This window comes from Penicillium cinerascens (genome assembly GCF_028974065.1).
Source record: "Penicillium cinerascens strain IBT 15544 chromosome Unknown contig_1_segment0_segment0, whole genome shotgun sequence".
In the NCBI taxonomy this organism is placed as follows: Eukaryota; Fungi; Ascomycota; class Eurotiomycetes; order Eurotiales; family Aspergillaceae; genus Penicillium; species Penicillium cinerascens.
Genome location: NW_026695287.1, coordinates 2,022,990 through 2,036,897, shown reverse-complemented (window position 1 = coordinate 2,036,897; position 13,908 = coordinate 2,022,990). Strand labels below are relative to the sequence as shown.

Here is a 13,908-nt window from a genome sequence, read left to right as displayed (position 1 = left end):
TCCTTATCGTGAATCTGGAATTTGCGAGATGAATTTTTTTGTGATTATTTCTGGATTTTAGCTTTTTTCGCTTTCGGCGTTGACATTTGAGACGATTTGGGAAGAAGGAATTATGGCACAACAGGCGTTCGTGAGACTCGGGGTGGGAAAGATCCAATCCTTTTTTTTTTTCTTTCGATGTGATCGTCTTCTTCATTCTTGCATATACGGCATGTATATTTGAGAGAGAGTTTTTGTACATCCCATTGTCAATCGGAATATATGGATACTGAAAAGTGATTGAAAAAGTGCGCTGCTATTTCTCGCAAACCATGTGACCTTGGACTAAATAGGGAGGGTATACAGACGCTCGAGATAAAGTATTCACGAAATATGCTGAATCGCATCCCTTGCAAACCCAATTGAAGGCAGCCTCCAAGATATGACTCAATGTCTCAATGTAAACACATACCGAAGATTCCATTCTTAGACTATAGGGCAACTGGTGTCGTCGGAACGAAATTCCCTATATCCACGCTCCCGGGCACCCCGGCAATGATCATCATCTTGGCAGCCGTGGGGGAAAGTAGGGCGACGGCCGGGTGCATTTTCCCAGAGTGGAGAACGCGCGGTGCCCAAGACCAAAGGCGACGGTCCAATACCCGGAGCGCCGCGTGAGCCCGAGGCCTTGACATCATCGTGAAAACTCGGGGTAAAAGCCCGGGGGGAGCGGATATCGGAGGATGTCCGGCAATCTCGCTGCGGAGTCCCGAGATCGTCTTGATCCTGGCCCCTTTTGCAGGTCCGGGGACTGCTACTGGAGTTATTCTAATGTTAAGTAGATAGGCTTTAGGGGCAGAGCTGGAGTTGGAGTTGGAGTTGGAGCTGGAGTTGGGGTAGGGGTTGACGATGTTTCTCCTCATGTGTGTGGGGGGGGGGGGGGGGGGAATGAGCCCTAACCTGAGGAGACTCCTAGAGAGAGGAACACGCGGCTCCGCATGACACGGTGCGAGTGATAAAAGCACAGTATGTAGGAGTATCCATACTCCTAGTTAGTGATGGAATCAGACCATTCCAGAAGGGTCCACTTTGCGCCTTTTTTGGCTCGGCGTTGTATGACACACGCTTTGCGGCGGACGTGGCCTGTCGGAAGCTTCAGCGGGCCGTGTGGCCAGTGGCTTTCGGTTTTATTTTTTTTGTTGTAGGTAATGAGATACTGGTAACTTGGGTATTCCCAGGAATTTGTACCTCAAACAAGAAGTGGATTGCACATGTTGGCTCGATATGAAGCATGTGAACTCCACTCGTCATGCGACGAAGAGTTTGCGGATTGTTCCTCGGCTCGTTGACAGCTTCCGAGGAACTCACGTCGTATATAATCGATAGCTAGTACCTTACCGGCCGCGAGTCTATACAATACTCAAAGTACACGCTGACAATCGCTGCGCCCTGATTTAACCGCTCGTCTCCACCCCCTCATTCCTCCTCATCCGGTGAACGCAAGCAGCAAGCAAGGTTTCGGTCGCCAGATTCCGGGGAAACACAGGAAACCGTGTGTCAGAAAACTGCCCGTGGACAACATGACCCGTCAACCTCAAAACTCCCTTTCCCCCTCCTCTGCGCGCGACCGTCTTTCCTCCCTCAATCATCACATCATGGGCGCTTCCAATCCCTCTGTTTTCACCGCGGCCACCGTGGCTGCCGCTCCCGAAGATCCTCTCTTCGGTTTAATGAAAGCCTACCGCGAAGACCCTTCCGATAAGAAGGTCGACCTGGGCATCGGTGCCTATCGCGACAACAATGCGAAGCCCTGGATCCTGCCCGTCGTCAAGAAGGTACTTACTTTCTCATCACCCCATCAATAGCGCCCGCTAATAGTTCCAGGCTGATGACGCCATTCACAACGACCCTGCCCTCAACCACGAGTACCTCTCCATCGGCGGTTTGCCAGGGTTCACCCTAGCAGCACAGAAGCTCGTCGTCGGCGGCGATAGCCCCGCGATTCGCGAGAAACGGGTATGTCGACCCGAGACCTTCGGCCCTTCCCAAATAGGATAAAGGCGCCCCAAATACTAACATCTCACCCGCTCTCAGATCTGTTCCCTGCAAACCATTTCGGGAACCGGCGCTGTCCATCTGGGTGGTCTCTTCCTCTCCAAGTTCCACCCCCAGAAGCCCTCCATTTACCTCTCCAACCCGACATGGGCCAATCACAACCAGATCTTCACCAACGTCGGCCTGAAGCTCGCCAACTATCCCTACTTCTCGCCGACGACCAAGGGCCTTGACTTCGACGGCATGCTGCAGGCGCTGCGGGCGGCGCCGGCAGGCTCCATCATCCTGCTGCACGCCTGTGCCCATAACCCCACCGGTGTCGACCCAACCCAGGACCAGTGGAAGCAGATCGCCTCCGTCATGCGCGAGCGCAGCCACTTCCCCTTCTTCGACACCGCGTACCAGGGCTTCGCGTCCGGCGACCTGACCCGTGACGCATGGGCCATCCGCTACTTCGTCGAGCAAGGCTTCGAGCTGTGCGTTGCCCAGTCCTTCGCCAAGAACTTCGGTCTCTACGGTGAGCGTACTGGTGCTTTCCACTTCGTCTCCGCACCCGGCGCCGATGCCTCCACTGCCAACTCCAACATCGCTAGCCAGCTGGCGATCCTGCAGCGCTCTGAGATCTCGAACCCGCCTGCCTATGGCGCCCGCATTGCTAGCAAGGTCCTCAATGACCCTGCTCTCTTTGCGCAGTGGGAGGAGGATCTCCGCACTATGAGCGGTCGTATCCAGGAGATGCGCCGTGGTCTGCGTGAGCGTCTGGTTGCCAAGGGTACCCCCGGTAACTGGGATCATATTACCAGCCAGATTGGCATGTTCAGCTTTACTGGCCTGTCCGAGGCGCAGGTAATGACGCTACGGGAGAAGTGGCACGTTTACATGGTGAGTTCCATTATTCGACACTATACAGAATAAGAGGACGATTGCTAACACAAATACAGACCAAGAACGGCCGTATCTCCATGGCCGGTTTGAACACAAATAACATCGACTACTTCGCCGAGGCAGTCGACAGCGTCGTCCGCGAAGGCTAATGTGTCATCATACAAACAACTCCGGGCCGGCGTTTCCTTATCTCTATCTTTATTTTAACATTTTCACTCGGCTTGGATTGACCCATTCTCTCCCTGTTCGACTATCTTTCCCTCGGTGGGTCCGAGGTTATGCATCATGTAGATCTATGGGCTTGGAATACCAGATTGAATATTTAGGGATTTCAATTGGTAAAAACTATTTTTTCGGTTTTGATTCTTAACATTACCCGGTGTAGCCAAGACTGCCTCGTCTTGAGGGCACACGTAAAAGGGAAAAGTAAGGGTGAAAATGGGTATGCTTTGATATACACCACGGCCAATGCTCAAGTCAACACCTATTAACCTATAATGCATGCGCTTTGAATGCGGATCAAAAGACCAAATCCCACACCACGAGCCACGTACATAACCCGATCGTCCCCCAGAATACTGCCTGTGCCGTACTCCGGCGCTCGGTCGCGCGCTTGAGCTCGCGGTTACCTCGTCCGACGTTCGTCTGAGTCGTGTCGACGTCGCTGACGAGCTGTGAGATGTACTCTTCTTGCGTAGAGAGATGGGTGACAAGGGTTTCTTGGAGAGAGGAGATTTCGATGAGCGATTTCTCAGCGTTCCTGTAGTGACACATAAGTAAACTCATCTCCAGATCGGAAGGCCAAACAAAAAGAGAGAGAGAGAAAAAGGACAAAACATACTGTACTTTCCCAAGCGTATCCTCATAATGCCTAAGCATAGAATCATTCTCCTCTGCAAAAAGCTGCAACTGCTCCGGTGAAAGCTGCGCCTCGATCCGCGCCGAGTCCGCCTCACTCAACACCACGGCATCAGGCGTCGGCACAGGTGGCGCAGACTTGGACCCAGCACCGTACTCCGACGCAGCCGGGGGCACCTTCGCGCCAGGCACGGCATTCTTATACAAGACACTCTTCTCCTTCTCGCGCACGCGCTCGATGCGCTTCTCGACCATTTCCCGCTGCACGCTCGCCGCGCCCTCGAGGCCCGTCCTCAGAAACCAGAGCACACCCTCGCGCACAGTGCGAGTCGTCTTCGCGCTCTCCTCTGCGCGAACTTGTTCCTCCGATTTACCCTCGTCTTCTTCGCCGATGCCTGCGCCTCCGGCCCAGCGCCAGAGTAATTGGCCTGCTGCGCTGTGGCCGTATTTCTTGCGCAGGATGCTGGACTCTGTTTCTTGGCGGAGGGTTTCGGCGGAGGCGAGGTTTGAGATTGAGGCGGCGAGGTCGCGGAGGAGGAGGGCTGTTGAGGAGTCAACGGCGTCGCGTTCTGGGTCGGTTAGGTGGGATTGGGTTTTGGAGGGCGGTGTTGGGTTGGAGTCTTTGCGCGTGCTCGTGTTGGGGTTGCGGCGTTGGGGGGCTGTTGTTGAGAGGTAGGCATGGCGGATCGTTTGCAGGTATTTTAGGAGGGAGTGGATGTGTGAGTTCTTTTCGTGTGTTAGTCTGAGTCTTGCTTTGGTGGTGCGGGCGGACTGACGATTCGATATGCCTCCTTTAAGAACTCGTCGGCTGTCTCTGGCGACGGGCGGGATTTGTTGGGTATAGAGGGGCCATTTTTGGCGGAGAGGAGTTGATTGAGGGTGGGAGTGAGGTCGGTCATTGTGAGGGCGTCATGGAGGGGGATGAAAGGTGTGAAGGTGGGAAGGTGGTAAGGTGTACAAGCGGAGTTGGAGTTGAAGTGGAGCCGTCAACAGTAAACGTCACCGCGCTCCATTGGTTGGTTTCCACCGCTGCACCCTGAACTATATACTATATCCATGAATGTACTTGCTTCCGGTCTATAGATTATATTCACTGCGTAATTCCACGCTAATCCAAAGGGTATAGACAAATCCAAAAACGCTATCCACAATGCCCAAGCCAAACTCAATACCCTGAAGACCAACTAGATCATGGACCGCTCTTCCACCCAGACCTACAGCCAATTAGTACACATGTTCAAACAGAGAGCAGATCAAACTCACCTCCATTTTGCCCATCTCACTACCCTCCCGACGGGCAACCTCCCGGGCCGAGCTGAGCAGCAAATCCAGATCCTCCTGGTCCACCATGGTAATCATATCGCCATCATCCTGCACCCTCATCTTCAACGGACACTGAAAGCCGAATTTCTCTCGAATTCGACTCTCAAATTCGGCAAACTCAACTGTGGGCCCGATCATGATATACCGAATATCGTCTGGAGCATGCACCTTCGTGCGGAACCGTCGAACCTCCGGTCTTCGTGAGTTTGCGCGTCGCGAGAACCGTGCTGGTGATCTCGTCCGCCGTTGCTGTAGAGGAGATGCTCCGGACCCGCTGGGGGCAGTTCCTACTATCTCGAAGCCTCCATCGTTTAAGGGTTCGCCGTCACATTCGTCGCTGCCGTACTCGTCCTCCTCGTTGATGAATTGCGGTGGCTGGTGTCGGCTTCCGCGGCCCCAGCCTGCACTGGATAGGTTTTGGGGACTTGAGTACGTGCTGTATTGATCTATCTGTGTGTAATTTGGGTCTGTCGGGAAGCTGGTGTCGCTGAGGTTTCGTCGGTGCCCTCCCGGGTCGCGGGGCCAGGCTCCTCGACTGGAGTCTTGGACGAAGCCTCGCATATTTTGCTGCCGTGATGTCGGTCCACGGGGCTCTGAGGCAGTGCGTGTCGTACCGATTCGCGGTTTCTCTGGAACCTGGGGTCCGATTGCTTGTGCTCCTGGCCGACGATCCAAGCCCGCTCCTGTCGCTGCCAGGTCTAGTCGGGGCGGTCGGGCTGCTCGAAGAGACGATGATCGGTGATGTGTAGATCCTCCCGTGGATCCGTTGGTTGATCGGTCATCCGGCGGCGGTGTTGGTGGAAATACATTGCGGTTCAATGGTGGTTCTGATTGCTGACGAGTGCGACTGCTCAAGTTCTTATGGACCAAGTTGGTAGCAGCAAAAGACACACCCTCGCGCTCTTCGAGGGCCGTTTTGTCTATTACCATGGGTTTCCATTGATGGTCTGATCCTTGGTTTCGATCGGATGCTGCAACAAGTCGAGACTTGCCCAGATAATCCTTGGTTTTGAGGTTCTTGACTTTGGCGGCATTGGGGCGATACAAAACACCCACGGGAATGGAGAACACGGTGTACCCCTGTTTCTGATTAGCAAGGGATTGTCAAACAGTAGATTCCAAGATATACCTCTGCATTCTCACGTATCGCATCATCGATCACATCGTGGTCTGTAGTGACCTTCTCCTTTCCCGCGTACTCCAGGTCTTGCATTCCAGGACCCATCTGTCGGAGGTAGACATAGCAGAGGCCACGATTAAACAACACCTCGCACGAATACAGACGAAACTTAAGTCCGAGCTGCTCATAGTCAATCGATGTATTTCCTCGCAGATACAACAAAGTATCGTTGAAATTGGCCAATGCTTCTTCAAAGTCACCCAACAGGAAGTTGGAAACGCCCTGCTGGAAATATGCAATGGCGAGGTACCGATCCAAGCCGACGGCTCGTTGATAGCATTCCACCTGAATCGACGTTAGTAACTTGAGATGATCCGCTAATTAGGTCTTAGTAGCTGACTTACTGCTTTATCGTGCTGGCCGAGTGTTGCGTATATCACGCCGCAATTGAATAGAATCTTCGACGTATCGGCGATCTGGTCGAAATTCCGTAGCGCCTCCTCAAACTCCTGGTTGTCATAAGCCATTAGGGCCTGAACCCATGTTTCGATTTCCTATAAGGAATCAGCGTGAGATTCTGAAGCCTGCCCGTTATATCTTACTTGCTTGAGCGACATCGCACCCCATGCAATCACTTTGATGGTATCCCCTTTGCCTAGTGGGCTAACCGAAAAGAAGTTATTCAAGACACCTTCCACTCAGCTCACCCAAAGGGCACAAGGATGATTCCAGGCTGCCAACCGTGGGGAAAGTCGGAAAGTCACGCGGCGATCTTATTCGGGAATGTCGACGGTATTATAGGCGTCGGCAGCAATTGCACAGGATTCCATGCGGTGGGTAGTCCCGAACCGGGCTCTGCCAAGGGAGGAACTGAGTTCAAGGCGGGGGCGTGTTGGTGGCGGGGCCTGACTTCGCGATACGAAAATACTAGAGTGAAGTGACGGGAATGGATGAAAAGATACAATCGATCAAGCCCGTGCCGCCTGAGGGGGTAATCGATCGGTTCGAAATGTATTTATAGAATCATGCGATATCAGCTCTTTAAAAACCGGTGGCTGACGGAATCTAAGGAACGAGGTCCGCCCATCGAGAGAGTGGCCCAATCTCCGATCACGGCTCGAGGGCTCAAGGTGCAAACGCCGAGACTAGGATGCGATCCTGGTCGAGCCCAGACAGTTTGCAGGGAAAGAAAAAGGGGAGGAGGAATGAAGTGCAGGCCAAGATTCGGAGGCTGCAGAGGAGCCCGGAGGGGCAGGGGGTGCCCGAGTCAACTGGAAAATACAACAGCCCACTGGGAAGCGCCGAGGGGGTGACGGGCCAAAAATAACTTGCGTTGCACCTGCAGCATTTATGCACGATGCGATCAATCAGAACGCCGCATCACCGATTTCGCTCGGCCGCGCCTGTGAGTGGGCGCTTTTCTCGCGAGTGTCAGCCATGACTGATCAATGCCGTGCTCATACTCCTGAACGCTCTTCAACCTCTCTTCTCCAAATCGGAGTTCCCCCGTCACGGCGCTCGAACGTCAAGACTTGGGCGGGCAGCAGATTGGCAGGCCGTTCATCCCTGCATACATGTCATTCTCCGAGGGGAGGGCACCGTCAGACCCGTTACAAGGGAACGGACGTTATCGACATGGTTGCTGGTTGGTTCGACGAACGGGCCGCGGGGAGGATCCATGGTACCGACCAACATGGGATGCCGTGCGGGGGAAGTCGACCTTAATGTCCACCTTGGGTGCAGGCCAAGGCACGTGGAGTCGGAGAAAAAAGAACTGTGCTTGGGGTCCTCAATCGGCCCTGTCCATCTGGCGCTTGCAATTGGCTGTTCCTCCTGCCACGGCGCCTGCAGTGCTTTATTTAGTTCACCACTGGCGTCGTTGGTTATACGGCTCGAACGGGTACACGGATGGGCATGAGCTTTGATGATCGATAGCGACACAGAGCGGGGTGAATGTATATCCCTGGACGGGCTGCCACAAGGATCTCCGTGAGAGAGTTCACGATATGCGGGGATATACTAAGTAGCAATTGTGTGTATTTACACGGATTCTCCCAAATGAGCATATTGTCTATTCTCATGATGACCATCATTTCCTTAATCGGCGTGAACAGCGCCAATCACGGAGATCGACATTTTATCCCGTGGGCCTTACAGACAGACAAGAGTTTCTTAAATGAGGCATTGTCCGTGCGTGTGTACCGCAGGTCATGCGATTGGACATGAAATCCCGTCAACGAGAATCTTGATGTGATACTTCCGGGGACCTCGGCGTATTGATGTTGGGGTGCGACGCATGGTGTGATGGAGACCAGCACTGGATGTGAGATGTGAACTTGTACATTGTGGACGAGTTGATGTATCTGCCTTACCTTGGGGTACCACGAATACTTCCGATGTTAGTTGCGGGAATCCTCTGGGTGAGTATATCGTGATCTCAAAAATTACCCTGCAGCTGTTCAGCATCTTCAAACTCAGCCAAGCCCCTACTGACCTTAGGAACCAGGGAACGAAATATATCCAGACATCGTATATGTCAACGTCACATGGACATGCTGCGGGACGAAATGGAAGAGAGAGCGCACCTGCTCTGACCCCGTTGAAGACACGTTCGTCGCAGATCCACCCGATGAACTACAACCGGACCAAGGAAATGATAGAGGCCCACCACGACCAACCTCCTGCCACCTATCTGACCGCCTACTTACCTAGACGGGCACCTATAGCGTCATCAAAACATTCGTCATAGCTGTAGACACAGCTCAACATGTACATCCTGCCAAAGTAGTCCTGCTCTTCTAACCCTTGAAAATCTATCTACCAAAATCTACCAATTATGCCTACCACTACCAACCAGGGATTCCCTCTAATTCCTGCATCGCAGCCGCGCACCCCTACCAAACACAGGCCCTATCTTAGCCGGGACCAGCGCTTGATTGTGCTGAAATACCGAGAGGATGGCTGGTCCTATAGTGCTATCTCGCGCCGTTTAGGGATATCATGGAGCCAGGCTCACCATACCTGCGCAGTTAGCCAGCAGGCTACACCGAAGCATAAATCAGGTCGAAAGCCAAAGTTATCAGACCAGCAAGTGTCGGATGCTATCGATTATATCGGCTCTGATTCTAATGTTCGGGCCAAAAGCCACGACGAGATCGTACACGATCTCGATCTTCCTGTCTGTGGCGAAACGCGGTTATACCAAGCAACTGTGATGTTTCCTACATGCGACGGCCACCCTACTCGCCCGGCCTTAATCCTTGAAAACATATGGGGCTGGATGAAAGGCTGGATTGTGTTTCACTATGGTCATATATGGGATTGTTGGATCCACATCCACATCCACATCTATAGCCACAGCCGTCTCCTCCCAAAATTCGTCCACGGCCACGCAAAGCGCTACAGACAAGACAAGTTCGGGCGAAGGAGGCTTGTCTAATAAAGCAAAAGCTGAGAGTAGGATTGGCATTGGGGTTGGCGCTCTCGCATTGATCTTTCTCGGGGCTAGCTTTCCCCATCGGGGCAACAAGTGAGGAAAAGTGGTAGAAACATACATAGAAATGGTCCTCGTGGGTTACCAGGGGTTTTGAGCCATCAATGGCAGACTTCACAAGGTTCACCCTCCGAATTACTGTTGGCACCGACATACGAGATTTACGGGAATTCAAATTGAGATATACCTACACTTCTAGAACACTCTCTTACAGCGGTCGCATTTGATATTGATATATCTTCCTGTGCCAAGGGAAGGTCGATGATGGCTGATCCTCTTTTTTTTTTTTTTTTGTAATCCGTGAATGACAGTCGTGTGATGGCTGAGCGTTGAATGGAATCCTCAACTGAAGAGCAAATCAGGTTGGTAGATATATTATTGTCGTCAAAAGGAGCGCAAGCCAACCCTCAAATGCAGAATATGCCATTGAGGAATCTATTGACATCATTGCGTGCGGGTTAAAAATTCAATCACAGCGATATAGACAGTCGGTCTGAGCGACAGGGATGTCGCCAAGCACGAAAGCAAGGCCGGGATTATGTAGTCGCTTCCCCCTCCTTGACGTCCGAGCACGACAACCCCCTCCCTATCTTCACCATCTTCACCAACCTGCTGGCATCAACGGAATCTTCCATTCGGCAATCGCAAATGGTTTCCCCTCCATTTGATCGCCCACGATGGCCGAAATCTATAATACTGACCGCTTCGCGGAGCTCTATTACCCGTCCAACATGGCCGAAATCATGCAGCTCGGTCTCGCTGGTAGATTCATAGCGACTCTTTTTGAAGAGCGCCAGATCACGTATGCATTCATTGGAGGGTGGGCTGTCTACTTAAGGGGCGGAAGCCGTACGACTCGCGATATCGATATCTCCGTAACGACCACCATGGACCATCTGAGGGAGATCCTAATGGCACAACCCCGGTACTTGTTTTTTTTTTCTCACTCGAATCCGCCATTCGCCTACCCTAGGTAGGAAAAGAAACGGGCAGTTTTTAACGTGCATCAGAATACATTTCCCGGCGGTACACGGCCGAACCTCAGTCCAGATATTCATTGATGTCGGGCATAGCTTTGACACGGACTTCCCCCATATTCCCGACCTGGCGGTTAGTATGGACGTGGTGATTAGTGGTGAGTTTTGTGTAGCTGCAAGGGCGGCGATAAATGCTAATTACCTAGAACAAGGGAACCTGGGAACGCCTGTTGATCTCGGATCCTCGCGTGAATCCATCAGGCCTGTTTGGCCCACGCCTCAGGGCTCGCCTGTCTTGGTGCTTGGACTCTTCTTCCAGATCTACGCGAAGCTCGACGCATTCTCCAAACGTGGCGGAGAAGGCAGCAACGACTTCCTAGACCTGGAATTCTTATTCTCGACATATGCGACACAGATACCCAGTCTACGAGACTATTACGATTTGGAGCAGCGGAGGTACTTTTGGAGACATTATGCCACGACATACATGGCCTTCCCAGAGCAGGTGGAAAATATGAAGACACTGCTTGGTGTTTGACGTATATTCATAAAACATCTAATCGTGAATGGAATGTAAATATTGAACATGCATGAGCCATGACTTAACATGATATGAGTTTTTGAGTCCACGGATCCGGGGAGCCTTTCAAACGGAAGCGAGTTTCGAAAAGATCTTCTGGCGTGGTCCATCCAAGTCGTCCTTTCTTGCTCCGGACTCTGTTTTGCCACTTCTCCCGTCGGCTGATGGTCTGTGTCGGAAAGTATTGGATGAATAGCCACCCTTTCCCCCTAGCAGCTTGTGCAGCTTTGTCGTTCATCCTCTTCGTCCACTCTAGATCGTTGGACCCGTCAAGATCTAGATTCTCGAAGCCCCACCGCTCTGAAACGTTTGACCCGTCGATACAGTCGCATAGCGCCACGTCGTTGTTCATGTCCAGGAAACTCTGCAGCAAGACCGGTAATGTCGGATAAGGAAGTCCATTTAAGCTTCGTCGGATGCGAAATGGAGCGCAAGGGATGTGGGCATCATGAGAAGGAACAATAAGGAAGTAGAAGTGAATGCCCCTCCCTTTGAATCGATGGTATGTGTGGTGTAATGATGAAGGCTGAGGGATCGGATGAGGAGCCATAGGATGTATTTTGTCGGCCAGAGAGCCGGATTTGAGTAATGAGACAGCCTCGCTGACTTTTTCGGTGGGGATACAAAGTTCCCAATCCTGCAGCCCGTCAGCTTTGCAATCCGGCCAGATTCATGATTGAAGGATATCTTACATTGCGGACACGTCCGGCACCATAGAAGATCAACGCGGAAACACCGACGAGGCAGCACTCGATCCCATGATGTTCCAGGAAGCGAGTTACCTCGAGAATCTCAAAGGTCCCATGACCTCCGCAGGAGGGGGCTTCTTCCGCGCGATATGTGGTTGTCTTCTCTACGGGTGGGTTCGGCGGCAATGGAGGGTTCAGTTGGAGATTCGGGGCTAGCATTGTAGTTAGTATCGTCAAGGACCCAAGTCCAACGATAGTTGGAAGTTATGGAAGTCGCGGGGAAATGAAATGCTTTCAGGCGCACCCACGTGATCCTCTTAGTCACTGATCTAGACCGGATCTTCAGAGAGAATATGCAACTATGAAAGTGAAATTCTCGTATACTCCCATTTCATCTCGTCATAGAGTGACGGCCCAAACGCAAAATGTCCGACAGAAGCACGATTTTAATACCGGGCAGAGACAAAAGACCCACGAATGGGCGAGTTGAACATGTCGGCAGATCGAGCCCCACAGCCTCAGGTTCATTCGCCCGCTGCTCCCTGTGCCGATCACCTAGCACTGCATCATGCGGTGTTCCCCTCGGTAGAAGGGAGCCGTTGTTTCTACCGTTGATCTGATTAAGGTGTTCCTCAAAGTACCCGTCACCGTCACTTTGATATACTTTAATGAAACAGACCTTGGCTTATCCTATAGTCTTGAAGGCGGTCCAATGTTCAGACAAAATAAAGTAGCTTTTGTGCTTCAGACGGGCAGCAATGCTCAAGTTTCGAAATCCAAGCCAAAGATATCTGTTGGTCTCCAAAAGCCATTCTTATACTCTGCCACTCGGACTTTCCTGCCAGTTGTTCATACACTGCATGATGATGGGTATTTAAAGCACGCAACAATCTCACCCCCAAACACCACCCGTCACATAGTTCATGGAGGGTATCGTTCAAGCCATACCCTGACTCACCTGCTCCTGTCGCTCCTGCCACACGTTCTTACCGGAGCACGAGCAAACCATCTTATCATTATCCCACACGCCCGCACTGCGCGCAATAACACCAACAAGGGTATGTTCATCGTCGCGCTTGAAAGGTCCCTCCTTCGTCTTCGAGAGCACCATACTCCGCCCGATCAACTCCCAAATAGCAACGGGTCGGTCCAAGAACACATTGCCTCGGCCCTTCTCATCCACATCCACCGATCCAAAGATGCCCCGCGGCTCCTTCTCTGCCGGCGGGGCGCCATCCGAGCCCAGGACCTTGTTCTTCAACGACTCCCAGATGCCGCCTGCCGAAGCAGCACCCTGTGAGATATCGCCCGCTTCACGGACGGTGGCCCAGTACTTCCCTGGGGCCATACCATTGACGGTCAGGTCGACTAGGGTCATGTTCGGGGAGACCTGGACCATGCGGGCAAGACCGCGAATCTTGTTGGAGACGGTGGAGCAGTGGGTTTCGAGAATGCAGACGGCAGAGCCTGAAAATGAAATCAGTTAGAATGAATGCTGTGGGCAGAGTGGGCAGTAGTATGGAAGACAAGACGGACTGTTCGTAGTGCCACTTCCGCGCAGAATCGCGTCTCGGCCGGTGTCCTGGATGGCGGACACGATGGAGCTCGGTGGCGCAGTGCCTTCGATGAAGAGGAGTTGGTCCTTGAGATTGGCGTCCACCTTCTTAATACCTATATCGAGATGATGCGCTGTCAGAACGTTGTTGTAGCCAGATGCGACGCGATCGCATCCGAGAGGATGGCGGTACCGTCAAGCTTGTATAGGGAGCTGGAAATGTCTTTGACGCATCCTTCGCAGGTCATCGGGACCGCGAAAGTAGTCTAAAGACCCATAGAATGTCAGTAGGCATTACTCAGAAGACAGAGCTGAGCCCGAGCAACCGACCTGGAATGGTTCAATCATGGCGGGGGTAGATCGATGCCGGCAGGAGACGCAGGTATCAACGTAT

At 52.5% G+C, this 13,908-nt stretch overlaps 7 protein-coding genes across 7 annotated transcripts; 2 read left to right on the top strand and 5 right to left on the bottom strand.

Moving 5' to 3' along the window:
* Positions 1-470: 470 nt before the first annotated feature.
* N7498_002308 (uncharacterized protein) lies at positions 471-902 on the bottom strand (the record flags this gene model as incomplete). Its single annotated transcript, XM_058449370.1, has 1 exon — positions 471-902. One exon carries the CDS (start codon positions 900-902, stop codon positions 471-473), a length of 432 nt encoding a protein of 143 aa, XP_058311714.1.
* A 585-nt stretch (positions 903-1,487) lies between these two features.
* On the top strand, positions 1,488-3,068 carry N7498_002307 (aspartate aminotransferase; the record flags this gene model as incomplete). The annotated part of the gene is made up of 4 exons (XM_058449369.1): positions 1,488-1,814; positions 1,864-1,995; positions 2,074-2,916; positions 2,976-3,068. Coding segments are annotated over 4 exons (1,395 nt in total), but the record flags the coding sequence as incomplete, so codon positions are not given.
* Positions 3,069-3,406: 338 nt separating this feature from the next.
* Positions 3,407-4,676, bottom strand: N7498_002306 (uncharacterized protein; the record flags this gene model as incomplete). Its single annotated transcript, XM_058449368.1, has 4 exons — positions 3,407-3,411; positions 3,474-3,679; positions 3,761-4,503; positions 4,554-4,676. 4 exons carry the CDS (start codon positions 4,674-4,676, stop codon positions 3,407-3,409), a joined length of 1,077 nt encoding a protein of 358 aa, XP_058311712.1.
* A 285-nt stretch (positions 4,677-4,961) lies between these two features.
* On the bottom strand, positions 4,962-6,837 carry N7498_002305 (putative PB1 domain protein; the record flags this gene model as incomplete). The annotated part of the gene is made up of 5 exons (XM_058449367.1): positions 4,962-4,991; positions 5,041-6,180; positions 6,230-6,565; positions 6,625-6,774; positions 6,823-6,837. The coding sequence occupies 5 exons, from the start codon at positions 6,835-6,837 to the stop codon at positions 4,962-4,964; spliced, it is 1,671 nt and encodes a 556-aa protein (XP_058311711.1).
* Positions 6,838-10,390: 3,553 nt separating this feature from the next.
* On the top strand, positions 10,391-11,228 carry N7498_002304 (uncharacterized protein; the record flags this gene model as incomplete). The annotated part of the gene is made up of 3 exons (XM_058449366.1): positions 10,391-10,638; positions 10,724-10,848; positions 10,903-11,228. The coding sequence occupies 3 exons, from the start codon at positions 10,391-10,393 to the stop codon at positions 11,226-11,228; spliced, it is 699 nt and encodes a 232-aa protein (XP_058311710.1).
* Positions 11,229-11,292: 64 nt separating this feature from the next.
* On the bottom strand, positions 11,293-12,178 carry N7498_002303 (uncharacterized protein; the record flags this gene model as incomplete). The annotated part of the gene is made up of 2 exons (XM_058449365.1): positions 11,293-11,907; positions 11,963-12,178. 2 exons carry the CDS (start codon positions 12,176-12,178, stop codon positions 11,293-11,295), a joined length of 831 nt encoding a protein of 276 aa, XP_058311709.1.
* A 718-nt stretch (positions 12,179-12,896) lies between these two features.
* N7498_002302 (copper chaperone CCS1) lies at positions 12,897-13,862 on the bottom strand (the record flags this gene model as incomplete). Its single annotated transcript, XM_058449364.1, has 4 exons — positions 12,897-13,426; positions 13,496-13,630; positions 13,708-13,780; positions 13,845-13,862. The coding sequence occupies 4 exons, from the start codon at positions 13,860-13,862 to the stop codon at positions 12,897-12,899; spliced, it is 756 nt and encodes a 251-aa protein (XP_058311708.1).
* Between the last annotated feature and the right edge of the window lie 46 nt (positions 13,863-13,908).